This window comes from Penicillium paradoxum, assembly GCF_028828445.1.
Source record: "Penicillium paradoxum strain IBT 22861 chromosome Unknown utg000007l_segment0_segment0, whole genome shotgun sequence".
Taxonomy (NCBI): domain Eukaryota; kingdom Fungi; phylum Ascomycota; class Eurotiomycetes; order Eurotiales; family Aspergillaceae; genus Penicillium; species Penicillium paradoxum.
Window position 1 is genome coordinate 6,247,972 of NW_026643185.1, and position 14,967 is coordinate 6,262,938.

General features: G+C 41.8%; 3 protein-coding genes across 3 annotated transcripts; all 3 read right to left on the reverse strand.

Moving 5' to 3' along the window:
• Nucleotides 1–8,346: 8,346 nt before the first annotated feature.
• Nucleotides 8,347–10,279, reverse strand: N7457_009779 (calcium:cation antiporter; the record flags this gene model as incomplete). The annotated part of the gene is made up of 6 exons (XM_057180822.1): nucleotides 8,347–8,377; nucleotides 8,434–9,287; nucleotides 9,341–9,536; nucleotides 9,602–9,604; nucleotides 9,667–10,063; nucleotides 10,126–10,279. 6 exons carry the CDS (start codon nucleotides 10,277–10,279, stop codon nucleotides 8,347–8,349), a joined length of 1,635 nt encoding a protein of 544 aa, XP_057029208.1.
• Nucleotides 10,280–11,549: 1,270 nt separating this feature from the next.
• Nucleotides 11,550–12,671, reverse strand: N7457_009780 (SDR family oxidoreductase; the record flags this gene model as incomplete). Its single annotated transcript, XM_057180823.1, has 3 exons — nucleotides 11,550–12,317; nucleotides 12,368–12,605; nucleotides 12,652–12,671. The coding sequence occupies 3 exons, from the start codon at nucleotides 12,669–12,671 to the stop codon at nucleotides 11,550–11,552; spliced, it is 1,026 nt and encodes a 341-aa protein (XP_057029209.1).
• Nucleotides 12,672–12,991: 320 nt separating this feature from the next.
• N7457_009781 (putative aromatic-L-amino-acid decarboxylase) lies at nucleotides 12,992–14,646 on the reverse strand (the record flags this gene model as incomplete). The annotated part of the gene is made up of 3 exons (XM_057180824.1): nucleotides 12,992–13,559; nucleotides 13,616–14,546; nucleotides 14,598–14,646. 3 exons carry the CDS (start codon nucleotides 14,644–14,646, stop codon nucleotides 12,992–12,994), a joined length of 1,548 nt encoding a protein of 515 aa, XP_057029210.1.
• Nucleotides 14,647–14,967: the final 321 nt, after the last annotated feature.

The following is a 14,967-nucleotide window of genomic DNA, read 5'->3' on the forward strand; positions in this document are numbered from 1 at the left end:
TTATAGGCGAACCCCCCCCCTATAGGGCTACCTAGGCTTCTCTTAATAACTCCTCTATATATTTATAGTATAACTAGTTCTAGAATCTAACTTCCCGTACTTCCTCTATTAGTATAATATCTCTAGATCGGAATAGCTTTATATAATTTAGGTATACTTTCCTAACTAGAAGTCCTAAAAGAAGATCTATAATCTTAACGGATCTTTATAGTAGATAAACCTTTAAGACTTAGAAAGGCCCTCTCTATCGCGATTTAAGTTTCCTTCTATAAATATAATCTAGATCTACCTACCTTAGAAGGACTAGATTACTAGGTTCTATATTTCTTTTCGGAGGAAGGTCTTTAATCTACTACTCCTATTCTTAGTAAAGAGTTCGAATCTCCCCTTAGCTATCCGTTAATTCCGTATAATATTAGTTTACTAATTAAATCTAGTCTTAATTAATAGGCTAGCGTCGTTCTTCCGCGATCTTAGTTATTAGGAGTTATTCCTCTATAGGGCTCGGTCCTCTATATTTAGGCTAGAACCTAAAAAGAACTTATACCGGACTATAACTATAAGGATCTATAATCTAAGTATTAATAGCCTATACTACTATTAGAAGAAGACGATCCTAATTCTAATATACGTTTATAGACCTAGCCGATATTACTTAAAGATAGTTTACGACTTATTTTATAGTCCGCTCTACTAGCCTAACTAACTAAGGAGACTAGACTATAGCGAACCTCTAATAGGATCTAGCTTAGAGAATCTTTATCCTTAGTTCCTATTCCGTAAAGTAAGATCTATTATCTAAATAGATTTCCGTAGGCTAGTCTACTACTCTTACTATATTATTATATAGGAAATCGTATATAATAGATAAGGTAGCTTTAGGAGCTACTTTTATAAACGTAAATCTACTAAAATAATTAGCTCCTATAATAATATACTAATTACCCTAAGAAATAGCTAAAGAGAACGGACTAATATAGTCTATTACGAATAGTGCTATAGGCTTTAGTACTATAATAGGGTAAGGGATCTTTTTTAGAATATTAGGGCTAATAAATTAGTAGTCCGGATAGGTTTTATAATATTCCCGAATATCTTTAAGGCGAGTCGGCTAAAAGAACTTACTAAGGAGCCTACCTATAGTAATTCGGGTAGCGTAATATCTATAGAGATCGTATATAAAGACTAGGATTCGATCGACTTTCTCGGATAAGATATATTTAGTAAACTTCCTATTTAGTTCTTTCTAGACTAAGAATCCCTATCCCTCTAGGTATATTAGATAGAAACTCTTATCCTCTAAAAGGGAAATATTCTATAAAAGCCGGTCTACTAATTCCTTATACTAGTTACTAGTCTAGTATTATTAGAAGAGCGATCGTTCCTATTGTTAAGGTAAGTGGGCCTAACACCACTGCAAAACGTAGGAAGTAATGGTAAGGTAGAGCGTTTACTAAAAGAGCCACTATGACGACTAACTGGTCGTCATGTCAGGTTACCAACCTAAATACCCGATATATACTATAAGATATACGCACCGTATTCGTACTCCGTACGTTAGGTTATAACATTATCTCCCCTCTTTCTGATACCTTGACCCCGAGGCATAAGGAAAGCATAGAATATCCACAGGCAGCTTAAACGGTATGATTACCGTGCTAATAAGATATCGGTGTGTGTATTTTAAGTTATAGACCCCCAAGTGTATATCTAGATCTAGCGCGGGGCTATTTCTATAATATTCCTTGCAAAGACCGTAGACTCGAATTTAACATTGATTTAATATCTATATATCTCGAACCTAGGGTCTCCGAAGTTGGTCGTCATATTATTAAGGCAAGTGGGCCTAACACCACTACAAAACGTAGGAAGTAATGGTAAGGTAGAGCGTTTACCAAAAGAGCCACTATGACGACTAACTGGTCGTCATGTCAGGTTACTAACCTAAATACCCGATATATGCTATAAGATATACGCACCGTATTCGTACTCCGTACGTTGGGTTATAACACCTATACTCTAATCGACGGGGTATCCTATAGGTTAGCCGGGTAGGCTAATAACTATATCGGAGGTAAGGTAAACTTATCCTTATCTTTATTATCGCGGATTTTCTAATAAGGTAATCTTAAAAGTCTATTAGCCACTACCTATATTTTTCCCGGAATATACTAGACTTCTAGGTTATATTCTTATAGACGATACTACTAACGAGTAATTCGACCGGTTACGTCTAAATTAGATCTTAGTATAGACTTTAGAGTAATATAGTCTATATATAGGATAGTTAGATACTTTATCCCCTTTACTAACTAACGGAGTTCTTCTAAGTACCTTAGGACCGCTAAGTATTCCTTTTCTATAGTATAATATCGGGTTTTAGCGTTAGAAAGTATAAACGAAAGATATATTACTACCGTTTTATCGGTAAATATAGCTCGACTAGATTTAGTTCTAATAGGATTCGTCCTTATCTAGAATAGGACACTACCTAAGCCTTAATTAGATATATCTATAGCTAAATAATACTATTTAGTCGGGTCTCCCTTACTAATAGTGACCTTAGAGATAAAATATTTAACCTTTCGGAAAGTATAGTCTTATTCTAGTCCTTACCTAAAATCTACTATATAGCGATTCCTTCCTTTTCTCTCTATAATTACCGCCTTCTTTAGGATAGCTACTAAGTCTATATAACCTAGTATAAATATCCTTAAGAACGGTAGGATATAAATTAATCTTATTAGTTTAGGTTCGTATATCGGAACGGGCTAGTTTATAAGGGCCTCTACCTTACTAATTAAGGGTTTTAACCTATTATATATCCTCTTATACCCTAAGATTTCTATCCGGGAATTTAGGAATTTAGTCTTTCACGGGTTTAGTATAAGTCTTATCTAGGCTAGCCTAGGGAAATACCGTATATAAAGGAATTCGAGGAGGTTATATATACTTTCTATAGCCCTAATATCGTCGTCTATAAAGTGGTTAAAACCGTATTTTCCCTACCCTAAGGGAGGTTCTCCTTCCGGGTCTAAGATATCTCCTATTACGAGATCTTTTAGATAGGAGTATATTCCCGGAGCTCCGGTTAACCCCTACCCTATACGAAGATAATAGAATTAGCTTAGTTTTATATTAAAAGCCGTTTTATAGGTATAAGCGAGGTTAAGCGGAACCGCCTAATAACTATTTATAGTGTCCGCCTTAAAGAATACCCTCTATCTAGCCTAGCTAACTATATTTAAGATTAGCTCGATCTATTTTATTAGATAGTTTATTTTAATAGTAGCTAAATTTAATTAAATATATTAATAAACTATTTTAAGTTATCTCTCCGATCTCGGTTTAGGGACGAACTTCGTCTTTATACTCTATAATAATATATACTAAGCGATAATTCCGGCCTATTCTATATCTAAGAGATACCGGTCTTACTATACTTCTTCCTCTAGCGTATATCTAGTTAGTTTAGTAGTATAAAGAACTACTCCTAGTAAAGTTAGAATACGATAAGTTACTAGCTTAGTTAGGGGTATATTTATAATTTCTTCTATAAATAGATCTCTCTATATATATAGGATACGAGCTACTTCTTTTTATTCTATTTAGTTTATAGGGGTTAGATCCCTAAGGAGAATATTATTCTAATTTAGCTAGTTATACGCTACTAGAAGATCTTTAAGAGAGTAAAGTTCTCGGAGATAATATATAGGCCGGTCTTCTATTAGGTATCTTAGACCCTCTTAGTTTATAACTTCTCGTTTAATAATTTTCTTATAATCTTTCTACCCTAATTTAGTAGGTTCTAATATAATACTTAAATAATATATAAAGATAGTAGTATTCGATCTAAGGGATCTAAAATATACCTAGTCCTTCTATAGATATTCCCTAGGGGTTAATACCTATCTTAGTTATAGTCCTATACTTAAACTAGAAAGAAGTTCTCGAATCTAGTTCTATAAGAATTTAACTACTAGTCTTAATAGTTACTACTCTTTAGATTTATAAGTCGGATTTCTCTAACGATTATTAAAAGTTACTATATAGCTAAACTATATAGGAGTAATATATACTTTCTAACTAGACTTATTTCCTAGAATTATCCTAAGAATACCGCCTATAAGGTCTAGGACCTCGTTTATAGGCGGAATTAGTTTCCTAAGGATTCGGAATCGGTATTAGATTAATACTAATCCTATACTCCTTAAAGTGAATTAAGAAGATCGAGGGAGGAAACTATATAGTCTAATATATCTCTATCCTTCTCCTCGCTTTCGGATCTATACTATCGCGATAGGTAAAACTATTCTATTTCGATCTATTACGGCTATACTTATACCGGTATTAACTAACGGTCTAACCCTTAGCGTTTAATTCCGTTAGCTTAGGGAATAAGGCTTCGGGTTCTATTATCTATATAAATAGTATATTCGTCCTTTCTATAGTTACTAATTAGTCTAATATTCTATATTTAGTACTTTCCTAAGAGTAAAGTATAAGAAGAGGGTTAGGGTCTATCTACTATAACCGCTATAATTACTCTAATAGTATTTACTACTACTACTATAATCTAGACTAGTTCCCTTATCTATATAGTACTCCTATCTATAACTTCTATAGTTATATTAGAAATAGGAACCGTCCGGTAACGGAGTTTATCTATTATAGACTTAGGAATTATATTTCCCGTAAATCTACTATCGATTAGAACCTTCGTTAGCTTCGTCGCGGTAGTAATATTATCCTTTACTATAGTAAATATATTAGTCTCTATAAAGAAAAGTATATTAGTACTTAGCTCCGCTAGACGGATTATATCGTTATAAAATCCCTAATCCGGGTCAGACTTTAGATAATTATAGCTACCTACTTAATACGCCTAAATTCTTCCCGCGTAAGAGCTAATTAAGTTTAAGATTATAGTTATATTATTTCCCGTTTCTATCTAGGCCCTTTTAGTAGGTTTCTTCCCTTTCTTAGGAGGAGTTAACTATAGTAACTTAGAGATTTTAGTCCGAGCTTAAGGAGAGATATCGATTAGCTAGGTTAGGGTTATTTTTACCTTTAACTTATTTAATAATTATTTAATAGATAGAGAGGGCCCGATTAGAGCTTATAGTAACCTCTTTTACTTAACTACTCTAAAGCGAGGTTAAGCCTCGGGTCCCGTTATAGCTCCTATTAGTTTATCCTAATCCGAAGCCGACTATATCTAGGCCCGCTTACTTCTAGTGTTTATAGTGTAGATCTAATATAGATTCTCCGAGACTATTTCCGACGGATTTACTTAATAAACGCTTAGGACTTATTTAGTAAAGTCGATTATATTAGTACCTATCTAGTATTTTCCTTACCTATCTTAGTTATATAGGTCCTAATCTTCCTATCGAGATAATCGATTATCTTCTACTTTAATATAGTTTACTTATTATTAAACTTTATTAATAGTAATTATAAGTAAGAAATTCCTATTATCTAAAGCTAATAGGAGTAGAGGCGGTCGCTTAGCTAGAGTCTCGGATAGGGGTCTATCCCTAATATTTATTTCTTATTAATAAGCTTATCTCTAGATATCTAATACCCTAATTCGTTCTTACTTTTCCGCTAATAACGGATTATTAATATAGTTAGGTTATATATATTTAGTCTATCTATATTTCTAGTATACTATTATATCTAAGGCCCTAGTTAGGAATTAAGGATAGGTAGGTCCTAGTAGGTTAGACTAGTTTCGGTTAGTCGAGTTAGGAGAGAATTCTTATAATTATAGTTAATCTAGATATAATCGGGGTATTCTATTCTATCGGCTAGAAAGAATAGATCCCTTTAAGGCTTCTATTAAATCCGCTACTATAACGGCTATTCTTTTAGATTCTAATCTTAGCGGAACGACCTACTTATTATCTTAATTTCCTATAATCTATCGAACCTAAGTAATTATATTAGTTATAGTAATCTTACTCTAATTAACTATTATAGCTTATATAGCTATACTAACTAAAGTATCGTTTAGCCCTCTAACCTATACCTAGGCTAAGTCCGACTAGTTATCTCGGTCTACCTAGGCGCTTAAAGTCCTAATAGTCTTTATATATTTATTAAAAGACTTTATTCCCTATCGCTATTTATAAATATCTAAGATAATATTAAGATAGTCTATAATTTTCCGTTTATAGGGAAATTACTCTACTAGTAGCTAAGAAATCTCCGCGAAATTATCCTAAGTCTCTATAGGTAGCGAGAAGGCGAATTCTAGAGCTACTCCTCTAAGCCCTTATAAAAGAGTTATAGCTTACGCTTCTACTTTCTTATCTATAGTAAGCCTTAGGGCTATCTATTATATATACTTATACTATTTAATATAATATTAGATATTCTCGCTTAGATTACCGGAAAACGGGGCCGGATCCTATATAATATATTCGTAACTTAAAACTTTAATAAATTCTATAATACCTAATAGGCTTTCTATCGATAACGATAATAAATTAAAATTAAACGTAAGCTAAGAAACCGTTAATAGAGTCTCCGAAATAGTAGATTACGATAAAGACTCTAGAAGTAGGTCCTTTGAAGATTTATAGTTTTCCTTAGCGTATACTAACTTAGTAGATAGAGACCTATTTCGGTCTCTAGGGTATAAATATAATTCTACTAGAACCGAGATTAGTTCCGGTCCGAATTAAAATCGAGTCCCCTATAGGGAAGTAACGTAAATAGATCTTAAAGGCTAATCTAGTTAGTCTTTTAGTCGTTCCGTTATTTAGGTTCGCCTCTCTTAGCGTTCCCTATTACTTATATAGAATTTATACTAGTTATCTATATACCTTAGTATAATATACTATAACCGACTTAATAATAAGGTTCCTAGCGACTACTTAACCTATTACTCCGAATTTTCCTACTTAATAGCTAGGATATTTCGCGAGCTAACCCGATTAACGCCCTAGTACTATCCCTTCCTTAGCGTCCGTGTCCTTTTAGCTAGGCTAATTAGCCTATTCGCCCTCGAGGCCCACCGGATAGAGGTATAGCCGACTTAGGTCGTCCCTACGTCGGTCACCAAACTAAAACAATGTATTCTGTAACTTGCTACTTGACTAGAAAACTGAAAAGAATCGAGATACTGAAATTCAGACCTAAATAGGTCTTTGTACGAAGGTCTGTAACTTGGTATGAATGGTTGGTAAAATTGTGATCTAGCTAAGAATATGATAGATGAGGTAGGTTCCCTTTCTACCGCGGATTTCCGTCTTTCTGGAACTAAACTGCTTTGGTAACAATAGGCACGGGACATTGGGGCTTATATCCTTAAAAGTGGATTGGCGGGCGATCCCGTGTAGCTTTGAATCTTTGTCTTTGAAAAAAGATAGGAAATTGCCGACAGAACCATTTGAATATGGACGAAGCTGGGCGCTCGCGCTGATTTACCCCAGTCTTAGTATGGCGACTTTGATGTACGTGTAATGACTACTTAGATACCGGCGATAGCCTCATTGCTAGAATTCTGATATCACCGAGTCTTCCACATATCAGGAATTGCTGAGACAATTGATTATTTTAGGTCTCTCTGAGGAGAGCGGTCATATAGAGTCATCAAACTGAGGGATTGTCTACCACATTTCTGGCGGCCAATTTAGGGTATCTCCAAGCTGGGTCTTGTATGTCCCAGACCAAAACCGGACTGTATCAAAGAAATCTTAAGGCAATATAGATGTATCGTTTTGTGCGAAAAGGTCAGTTGAGCGTACGCACCGCAGATCCACCGATGATCCTCATTAATCTCTGCCGTAGTCCAGCCCAGTTCTCATGCAGCATACCACGTGGAAGAATATCGCCCCTGAACAAGGTAGCGTTGCCATTGAGATGAAGATCACGTCCATCTGAGGCCCAGCCTTGAAGATACGGGGCGAGACAGAAGCAAGGGGAGCCTTTCAATGGTGGATCCTAATCTAAAGCAGTCATGTTTCGAATTTACTTGGCGGCAATCGTGCGACGGAACGGGCCCAGAGCGACTAGGTCTGTACGACGTAAAGAAGATAGAGCGGAGCTTCAAGGTATAGATACCGAGAGGGAATGTTTCAAGATGTTCGAGGCGATACTCCTTTCCCAGATGGCGTTTCTTGTTGATAAGTGGTTTTGGTTGGGATATAAACGACACGAAGTCGATCAGTCGGAATTGAAAGGAACATGGATTTCAGTTTCATCTCTATGTGCGTTCTATATTTACAATGAATGATAAATCCCAAAATGTATAGACAGATGAATGGCATGGATCGGCAGGTCCAGGTCCAAACAGACCCTCTCCCCGTCCATAGAGTAACGCCCTTTGGATGAGTTTCAAGAGAACGGCAACAAGAACGCTCCAACACTAGAACGAACAATGTTAGTAATTGTACGTACGATGGGAAAGTAGAGTAAACTTACGAAATGGCGGCAAAGCAGGCACATAAAATAGTGCCCTCCAAATAATTGGTCTTTCCTTTGAGAACAATGAAATCGACCAAAAGAACAGCTCCGATCAATGTGACCATCTCGAATCTGTCAAAGTGCAGGGTCATAGGCTTCTCCAGAGCCCAACCAATGAGGACCATGGCAGGCGAAACCAACAGACCGATTTGAATAGCGGACCCCAGAGCAACACTGATGGCGAGATCCATTTGGTTCTTCGAGGCGACAACCACCGCGGTAACGTTTTCGGCGACATTGCCAGCGACAGGAATAATGATCAATCCGACGAAAGATTCACCAAGAACACCCTGTTCGTTGAGCACTTCGAAGCTCGAGGCGAAGTATTCGGCGCACACGGCGATGAGAATCGTTGACAGGGCGAGAAGGGTGAGTGAGATAGCTCGGTTGGCCCGAACAACGTATCCGCTGCAGCGGCATCCTCGATATTCTTCGAGCGGGTGTTCGGTTTGTCTGTGGAGTGATCTTCTTCCTTCAGGCAACTCAGTGGGGAACAGAGGCAATGCTGATTCTGCCTCTGTGTCGTTGACCGAAGATGCCCGTGATCGTACTTGCTGCATCTCTACCTGGGGAACATGTCTGCTCGATGTGTTCACAGCGTCTGGATGCGATTCGAGGTCGGTGTATGTCTGAGGACCGGTTGCGCGGGGTACTTGAAGTCGCGTTGAGCGGAATAAGTGAGGGTGTGATTTGAACTGGAAGTAGAGATATAAGAAATATGTGCCGAGGAGGATGATAGACACTCCTCTGCTGAAAGAAAGTGACATGTGATCAGCGGAGCTCACGCTCTTTACGCTGCCATAGAAAGCGCTCTATTCCAATATTAGTATCATATGTGATGAAAGCGCTTGAGAAATTGCCTTACTGGAATCATGAGGCAAGAGATTGTGAGATTGAGAAGTCCCACGAAGGATTGAGTGAGATCAGTGTTATAGGTCACATCGCTTGTGGAGACACAGCCTGCGATGATCGCAGAACCGAGAACGAGCAATAGATTCACAAGGATAGAGCCGAGAAGTGATGATTGAACGACTTTGATGTTGTTTTTCAACAATGCAGTACTATAGAATATTAGCTTTGCCTTGGCCAATAACACAGTAAAGTCAGATGCTCGGTGCGAACATACATACTAGATTATAGTCAGTATATCGTGGTCTAAGATAATCGGACTTCGAAGATCGTATAACTCACAAAATGATAAGTTCTGCTAGATTTCCAATGGTGATGTTGAGGAGAGCGCCAGCGGTCTCACCCAAATCTTCAGATATCCTCTCGGTGGCTTCTGTGAGCGTGACAGACAAGGGCACAATAGCAAGGAGGTTCCAGATGAATATTAAAAGCGCCGGGCTTGAAGTGTTGGAGATGACGATTGCCGATGCGGCGAAGACGCCCGAGAAGATGACCCTGGGACTGATAATCTTTTTTGTCTGTTGTCTGAATATCGTAGTCGACTTGCAGGGTCCATTGTGGGGCCAATCTGACACACTGTCGTCATCCGGGATGTGCGAATTGTCTTGTCGAAGAAAATTTTTCACTTTATGGAAGATGTCGTCGGGGCCTGAATTCGTTGAGGCCAGCTCGGCCGGTCCTGGATGATGGATAAGGGTCAAGATTAGCCTTGGCCCATGATCCTCAGGGCACCAAACTCACGACTTGGTTCATATTGGCACGGATATGAGTTACTAGACCTGTCGTCGAATTCGAAAGAACTATTTAGAGCGGCATGCTCATCGCTTGAACTCTCAGCGAAAGGATTGATGTCATCGAGGTTCTTGGCGTTGGAACCATGCGCTGTGGTCATCATGAAAAAATCTCTTATCGGAAATAAACAAAAAACGGTCTGTCAAGCCGTTATAGAAGGGTTCAAATTGAGGGCAGAATGGCCATTGGAATATGAAAAACGAGGGACTGAAAACGAGTGTGTTATATGGATTGGGGTCTGCGGGAATTGATTATCGACACAAGAGTCGATCCCGGCACAACCCCTTTTCCTTGTAACGCACCCGTTTAAACCACTTCGGAGCTAGCGGCTCTTGGCCGCGATATAAGTCGATGTAATTCGATATGATTTCCCCTTATACACCTCACAGTGGGACTGCCTGTGGGGGCCAGACACCGCCTGCCTACCGCCTGCCACAGATGCATTAGTGTGCGTTGTGATCAGCAGGAATCTCCCATGTAGCCCAGTTCGGGTGCCTCAATTTGGGACAAATGATATCCTGTGCAGATATAGATAGATCTCATGCTCCAACTTTCATCCAATAACCATGCTGGTGGGCGATTTCCTGCAATTTCCAACATTGGTTTTGACCGGCAGTACCGGCAGAATCATGGGGCGGTGTCCGGCCCCCTGCTATTTCGAGTGATGAGCGGTCACGTGGAAGCGGGGGCTACCCGGGCTAGTCCCGAAGAGGCTTAACGCTGTGCCGCAAATAAAAAGGGGGCAGTGCGGATACCAATTATTCTCTCGACTTCACCAATCCGGAGCTGTGATGGATGAGTTATAAAACAAGTTGAGCCATGATATTCGAGACTGCCCCACCAGGGAATCCGATCATGCCCTAGTTGAGAGATGGATCTCCATCCTCGCGAGCGAGATGGTGACAGGACTTGTGGAGAAAACAGGGCGGTTCAGCCAGTTGATGGTCTGTTCCACCAGGGTTTGGCCTCAACCCCAGAGATTGATGGGCTGACCATAGACCCATTCGGGTCACGATGATGAGGGAAAAGGGGGCTCAGCCCTCCAAGGCGTATATTTGATTACATAAAGCTGGAGCGGGTCTTCGGGATGAGGAACGGTTCGTTTAATCGCTCAGAAAGATGGAAGTCAGATTATCGTTCTAGAAGAGAGAGAGAAGGCAAATGGAAATCGAAGCTCGAACCCCGGCGGATTAGCGGGAGATCTTGTTCGTCAGCATGCCCATGCTCCAGGGCTCACCCCGGGAGACTCACATGTCAAAAGAATCCCACTTGGGCAAGTGATCACGTTTGACCTCTAACAGCAATCTCTCTACTCCGTAGTGCAAATTGTGTCAACAATCCATCTTGTTTGCCCTGAAGTCTAAATTCTAAAGTTATACCGCGAGCTTCCGAATCTGTCCAACCAGGTCAACCACAGTCTCCTTGAACGGCCGATATTTCACTCCAAACTCCCGAGCTACTGTCTCTCCATCAACCGAATAAGCAGGGTTGGGCTTCTCGCCCATCTTGTAATTCGTAGTGACAGTCTCCTTTGCCCAATCGAATTCATCACGAATAATATCCGCAGCAAAATCGTACGTGAACGGCTCCGATGAAGCAGCAATGAATCTCTTCCCACCCGCCTCGGGCGAGAGGAGAGCCTGAACATGCACCTCGGCAAGATCGCGCGCATCAATCCAAGCAGGCACCATCGCGCGAGGAAGAGGATTTGCGCCTGCGGCGACCTTCCAAAGCATCATGTTTGACTCGTTAAGCTGCTCCACCGTTGGCACGGGGTGCACAACGGGACCGAAGACCATAGGAGGACAAAGAGTGACCAAGTCGAATTGGGTCTTGTGCTCCTTAACAAAATCCCACGCTGCAATCTCGGCAAACTTCTTGGAGCCGCGGTATGCGGTGACGGAATCGGATTTCGGGTCGACAGCCTCCTCGTATGTCAGGGGGTTCCAGTTCGCCGCGGTATATGTGAATCCCGCGGGGGGAGTGCTGGTTGGGTTGATCACCGAGGCAAAGGAGGATGTCATGACGATTCGTTGGACTTTGGATCCTGGCTGGGCGGAGGCAGAGAAGATGGATTTGACTCCGTTGATAGCGGGCAAGATCAGTTCTTGCTCGTTATTGGTGGTATCATAGAAGAATGGCTGTGAATGGATGTAAGCTTTTGGGTCATGCGAAGGATTGAGTTGCCTACGCTTGCTACGTGGATGACTGCATCGATGCCATCCATTACAGAATCGAAGACTCCGATCTGGGTGAAGTCTTCTACAACGACAAAGTCAAGCTTTGAGGCATACTGTGGCCGCGCAGCCTTCATTTGCTCTCCCTTCTGCTTTGATCTTGTGGAGCCACGGACTGAGAATCCGCGAGCCAGGAGATTGTCGACGACATGGGCACCGATGAATCCTGTGGCGCCAGTCACAAGGATGTATCTGTGGTCATTAGCACGGATCTGGTAGTCCAAAAAGCAAAACTTACGAAGGTTTTTGGGTAGACATTGTTACCAGGTATAGATATCCAGTTCAAGAAGTAGAATGAGTATGAACAAGACCACTCGATCGAGAAACGGACTTTGTTGAGCCTATGTACTGGGGTACCCCGCGTGGGGGAAATGGTCGCTGACTCGGGGTTGGTGCGAGATACCCACACTACTGTTAGTGTGGGGGAGCAGGATGAGGCCTGGACGGAGAGATTTGAGCCGAGATGTTTCTTGTATTCTAATATTGACATCTATATCCATCTTCAGATATATGTATAAGGGGTGGTCTTTAAGTCTTCCAACATCATGCCGCGGATTTACACCATTATCATCACCGATTTATTTCTGGCTCTGAAGCACTTCCTCCGTTGTCCGGACAATAATGTCAAAGGCATTGCGGATATACTTCTCCTCGGCCATAGCATTAGCACTCACCACTCGGATAACAGCAACACCATCAACAGCTGTAGAAGTGATGAAGATCTCGCCCCGGGCATTGACCAACTCGGAGACCTTCTTGGTCAAACCGTCAGCAACTTCGTCTTTGCTCACACGTTCCAACGGCTCGTTGGATCCGTTAGACACAGCCTGGGGGTTCTTAACGCGGAAAACAGTCAAGCCGAAATTTGGTTTCGTGACCATCTCGAATAGATCGGACCGATCGCGCACCAGACCAGCAAAGATATCTCCAAGCCCGATAGTCTTGCGGATATGCGCTTTCATGCCGTTCAGACCGTAGCTGCGGATCACGAACCAAATCTTTAACGCGCGGAATCTGCGACCGAGGGAAATAGACCAATTACGATAATCAATCACGTTCCCTGTGTCCGAGTATGGGTTGCGCAGATATGTAGGTGTGATATCCAATGCATCGGTCAAATCGAAGCGGTTCCGGACGAAAAGGACGCTTCGGAGTGTTAGATCAGGGCATATTTCTCCAATACCGTTTGAGTAAAATCTTACCTAGCATCGAAATTGACAAGCAGCCACTTGTGCATGTTCATGTTGAAGCTGTCAACACCCTCGGCAAAGTTCTTCGCAATATACTGCCACTCATCTGCAACGAGGGAAGCACCGGCATAGGCGGCATCGACGTGCACCCAGATACGCTGCCACTCCGGCTTTTCTTGCAGCACCGCCTTGATCTCTGCATAGCGGTCTAGACTGCAGGTATTTGTCGTGCCAAAGGTCATCGTGAGCTGGTACGGGATAAGTCCGTCCTTCTCGCACTTCTCGAGGACATCACGAAGACGAGGGCCGGTCATTTCCAGGTTATCCTCCAACCTCGAGGTAACACCGCGGAAACGAGTACCCGCAATTAAAGCACCCTTAGCGGCACTGCTGTGGGTCTGGTCACTGGCAATAGCAACTAGCTTGCCTTGGATGTCGAACTTCCGGTCCTCGTACTCCATGGTACCCTCCTTCAGGCCCTCAGCACGCAATAACTCAAGCACACGCCTCTCACGCGCAGCAACGATGATAGTGGCAATCGCATCACTGGCACTGTTCTGGATCACGCCGCCACCATGGTTCTCGGACGTACTCAGGAAGCACTCGGGTAGTGCCAGAGCTTTTGCGACCCAATCCATGACAATGGTCTCCAATTCCGTGCATGCTGGCGAGCACAGCCAGTTGAAAGCGGGGGCAGTGAATGTGGCGGAGTACATCTCGCCCAGAATGCTGGGGTATGTGACGATAGCGGGGTAGTAGGCCATAAAATTGGGGGACTGCCAATGGGTCAAGCCGGGCTTGATCTTGGTGTCCACATCTTCCTGGATTTTGGACCACTCCTCTGGCTCATCGGGAGGATTCTCTGGAATCAGAGGGCGAAGGTATCCGGGCTCGATGGCCGGTAGGACTCGGCGTTCTGGGACAGTGTCGAAATAATTGAGGACTGGCCATAAGCTGGTTAGCACAGCTTATAGAGAGAGAGGACTATGCGCACTATCATCAATTGCCGAGTGAGCGGCGGTCTTGAATTGGTCGCGATCCATGTTGCGCGTGAACTAGGGATCTGCAATGCAGCTCTGAGGGGTACTTTTGCTTAGAAACGTGTGGCGATTGGTGGCACAGTCGGAATCTAGTATAGGTTAGGGGAACTTGAAGCAAGTGCACAAGTGAATCCTGCGAAATTAAGACCACAGTAATTGTCGAAGGAGAAATGTGGGAAAAGTCAGAGATGTTAAGCCAAAGGCGCGGGGGATTTTGGAATTAATTCCGGCGGAAACCCCCATCCGCCTCCGAGATCTCGGAAGTTTCCGATTTTCCGAGAAGTATATACCTACCCCATACACTAGTAATACAACCTGTTCTTC